At 33.3% G+C, this 4,171-nt stretch overlaps 1 protein-coding gene across 1 annotated transcript in view; it reads right to left on the bottom strand.

Moving 5' to 3' along the window:
* Window positions 1-1,323: 1,323 nt before the first annotated feature.
* The window catches only part of LOC117116667, a 4,913-nt gene continuing 2,065 nt past the window's right edge, over window positions 1,324-4,171 (bottom strand). The window contains exons 2-5 of the mRNA XM_033260752.1: window positions 4,010-4,162; window positions 3,553-3,588; window positions 2,914-2,972; window positions 1,324-2,615 (exon numbers count right to left, since the gene is read on the bottom strand). Of these exons, the coding sequence (XP_033116643.1) occupies window positions 2,436-2,615; window positions 2,914-2,972; window positions 3,553-3,588; window positions 4,010-4,162 (428 nt within the window). The 3' untranslated portion in view covers window positions 1,324-2,435. The remainder of the gene's footprint in view (window positions 2,616-2,913; window positions 2,973-3,552; window positions 3,589-4,009; window positions 4,163-4,171) is intronic.

Raw genomic sequence — 4,171 nt, 5'->3', positions numbered from 1 at the left:
TGAAATGCTCAAAATGGCCAAAAACGTGCTCTAATTTAGTCAAAAAGTGATTTTGAGCATTTTAAAAATTTGACGCACGCGTGCGCGCGCCTTATGAAGCGCACGCGTAAAATTCAACATTAACCCAAAGTTAATGCTCACTTAATACGATTTCGAAATGGCAATTGGTTAGGCTGATATGATCGATAAAGTAAAAACGCAAAATTGCGCGTAGATGACGTCACGCATGACTGAGCGCGTTTAAAAGCTTACCATGACTATTCCAGACCAAGCTAAATGTTCGCCGACAGCGATTGTGGGTAAACTCGTGGTATTTTTTGAGATATCGTGCGAACAGAAAAGGGGGAGAAAGAAAGAAGAACTAGATTTGAACTCGTCACTGAGGACGAGGAAAGCCTGGTTTCCTGTCGACGTAAAAGTCAGAATTTCTTGCGTTTCATACGTTTCTTACGATTCTTACGACTGTTACGAGAAGTTGGGCAAAATCAGCCGCGTCTTGATCGTGTTGGGCCGCAGACAAAATAAGCCGGTAACGATTCTTACGCCTAGTTGACTTTTCAAACCTCAAGCTGAAATTCCTGCACTAACGTTGTTACAGGCTCCTAGCGTCAAGTTGAAAATTGTCTTTGCGATTGCGTTGTGATGCCTGTTTTGCTCATTAAAAATTAACCCGCGAAATTCGCATTTTCTGCGGCTTCCTGGTTCTGTTTCCAAGAGCAGTGGTGTGCAACAATGGTGATCAGCAGGATGCGTATCCTTCTTGCAAAGAAGCTTCTTTGTTTTCGCTTGTTAAAAAGAAGAAGACAAACAAACCAGAAGAAAAGAACGCATAGATTCCAGACAAGAAGAGTGCTGCAAGAAAGAGTACACCTTGGGCAGTTTCACACTTTGTTCAAGACATTGATGAACCATGACAGAGAATGGTTTTTCAGGTACACGTAGGCCCCTTATTTTTCTTTACTACTATTAGTACTAGCTACTGTATTAGGCCTAGCCTACTAGGCCTAGTATTACCCTGTCATAGGCCTACCTACTTATTATATTAATAAATAAGGAGGTTAGCTAGGCTAGGCCTATAATGGTCTGGGCCAGGGCCTAGGCCTGTAAGCAGGAATTCTAGTAGCTTGTGCCGGCCAAGCATTATTTAGCCTATAGGCCTACATATATATAGATAGGCCTAGGGTAGGCCTAGAAAAGAGATCCTTTCGGTCGTGCTCCATTTTAGAACTGGTATAAATAGAGGTCTACATCTAATTATAATTCAGTCATTAATTGGCTTGTGGGTGGGTGGGGTTAAGGAGGGTGTAGGCCCTATATGTAGTTTTAGGCTAGTCCACCACAGACTCAAATATTTAACACACACGTCACTAGTTTAGAGTATAAAAGTGATTATTTAATCAATAAACATTTATTCGTAATTGTCCAAATTCAGTTAAAATCAATGTATTTTGTGGTATTGCATGCTGTGTTTCATGAAGAAGCTATTTTGCTATTTCTATTTTCTGCTGTTGTGTGATAATTTTTTTAAGTAATTTCTGCATCTGTGTGGTTGCACATCACTCTATGTGGTTTTAGTAAGGACTGTAGGAAAGGCCTAGGCCAAATTCTGCTGCCAGCTTGTTTATAGGGTCCAGATCTGTCAGTTTTGTGCATTTTTTTTTAATTTTAAGGCTGTCTATTTTAAAGTTCATTAAGTTGAGAACACACAAAAAAATGTAGTCATTGTGTCAGTATTTTTTTTGAAAAAAATAATTTATTGGCTACATAAACATCATCTACTCACTATAAAGGTCTCAAACCTGTTAAACAAATTGTCGTCACACAAGAATAAAAGCTACTTAAACATAGGAAAATAGTTACTGTCATTGACACGGTTTCCTCCCCAACCCCCTTTATGTATTTTAATGATGATCACCTAAATTATTTACGTGGAACATAGCATAAATGTTTTACAGTGCTGTACAGCATGTTGCTCAGTAACAGACTAGAATGAAAAAAAAACAAAGAAAAATATGAGGAAACAGCACCATATAGATTGCATTTTTAACTCTACATGTTTTAGCACCAAACACAAGATTGTTAGTAGCATTATTAAATTGGGGGGGAAAAAACAAAAGGATAACATGCAACTTTAAAACAAAAGGATAACATGCAACTTTAAAAATACTTTTTTCTTTTTCAGTTTATCGTCCGATGGAATAAATTAAAACAAAAGTTAAAATTTGAATTGCCCAATAGTAATCATAAAAGTTATTTAATGGTGCTAAGTTTTTTTTTTTCAATGTCGTTCATTACTATAATGATTATAATTGATTTATATTTTTCTATGTTTTATTGGTTCCATCGGACAATAAATCATAACAAATCTCAAACTGACTTCAATCAATCATAATATTTCAATATTATGTTGCAGTGTACTTAGGGCTACAAAACATCTATTGTTTCTTGTTGTAATCATTAAATAACATTAGTATTTTCAGTTCCATGTCACCTCTGTCCTCTTCTTTCAATTTCCGCATTTTATTTGCAATCACTCGGGCAAAAGTCAATTCTTCATCATCAACAGCAATCGGGCTCTTTATAAATTCAATTAGTTCTTTGTCAATTTCTTCATTCTGTGAGATAGGAGTCATTATCATTATAAAACATGAAACACAACCTATTACTAATTTTACTAATCTTTGTCGCAAAATAGTAAAATTTATGTTTATTGATAATTTTTATCATACAGTAACATACAGGTACAACCAAGTTCAAAGATGTATTTTTCTTTCCCAGTGAATAATATGAACGGTATATGAAAATAATAAATTTGTTTAAAGCCCTTAGTAATTTTTTACAGCATTTAAAATCTAATACATTTATTATGTTAATTAAATTCAAGATATATAGTATACTGTATATAATTCTTACATTTGCCTTTTCTGGGACATTCTTCTTTGCTTTTTTTGTCCACGCCTTCCTAATAGCTGCTGAAATAAAAAAAATTATACTATAACAAGCTGTAGTGACATAGGTATTTTATTTCTATGTATTTTATGCACTAAATGATGTTCAGGGTTTGAGCAAGCCAAATTATTAAATTGGGTAATTGATTATGTAAAACATGCTTTGAACAGTTATACAGCCCAAAATCTTTAACGATTTTGCTAACCTGAATAAAATCATTTAGCAAAATTCAGCTGTTAAGAATATTAGTGCCCAGTGTTTTTAAGCTGTTGTTATCCAAATAGCCAAATCCTAATAAAAGCTAAATCAATTGAAATACATTTTAACAATTCTTATTCTTTTGTTTCCATTTGGCTAATCATACTGGATTAGCCAAATTGCTAAATATTGTTTTTAGCCAGCCTAAAACCCTGCGTCACAGTTCCTATTTGGTCACTGATGGTATATCACCTATCAACGATAATGGTCCTGCTAATAGTGATTGTGACAAATTTGTTGCAACCTGTAAATGAAAAATGAAAACTAAATTCTAAACTGGTATATATTTGTGTGGCTGCCTAAAGTAACCCAAGTGTACTGTAGTTTAAAATATACTGAACTTACGATTTTGTTTGTCTGCCATCCTCTTCTTGGATGTTTCTATAATTAAAAAAAATTCCAACAAATAAATTAAGGTTGTAAGAATGTAATACCATAAAAGTAATTAAATAAAATTATACAATTTATTTCACAAAGTCACATTCATATTTACATACAGTATGTTTTATTACAATAGAAAAGGTTTCGCCTATAACAATTAAATGAAAACATGAAGGAATTAAATTTGAAGCAGTGCTTTTAACATGTAACATTTCAAAAAATACTCAATATAATTAATTAAGTTCAAAAAAGTAATATATGCTATAATAACTGATTATACTGCAATACCTTTTAATTGAAAAATTTGAATGATTTTGTAATATAAAAGACATAAAAATAATACAGCTCTTAATTTACTTGCACAATATTTCTGAATTTTATTACTCCCAAAGCACTTTTAATGTAAATTTTGGTAATTTACCTGCGGTATCTTTAATCTGATTCGTTTCTTGGAAATCAGGTGGATTAATGGCCTCCTGGCTATTGTCATTTTCATCATCATTGACTTGACTGCTGCTGGCAACATTGTCGTCATCATCATTTAAGCTCGGATAAGAATCGTTTTTGTCTTCGTCTGTTGGAT

Source organism: Anneissia japonica, unplaced genomic scaffold (genome assembly GCF_011630105.1).
Source record: "Anneissia japonica isolate Jap-2015-1 unplaced genomic scaffold, ASM1163010v1 scaffold287768_len205223_cov117, whole genome shotgun sequence".
Taxonomy (NCBI): Eukaryota; Metazoa; Echinodermata; class Crinoidea; order Comatulida; family Comatulidae; genus Anneissia; species Anneissia japonica.
Note: the sequence above shows the minus strand (reverse complement) of the source record. Positions and strands in the feature narration are given on the sequence as shown.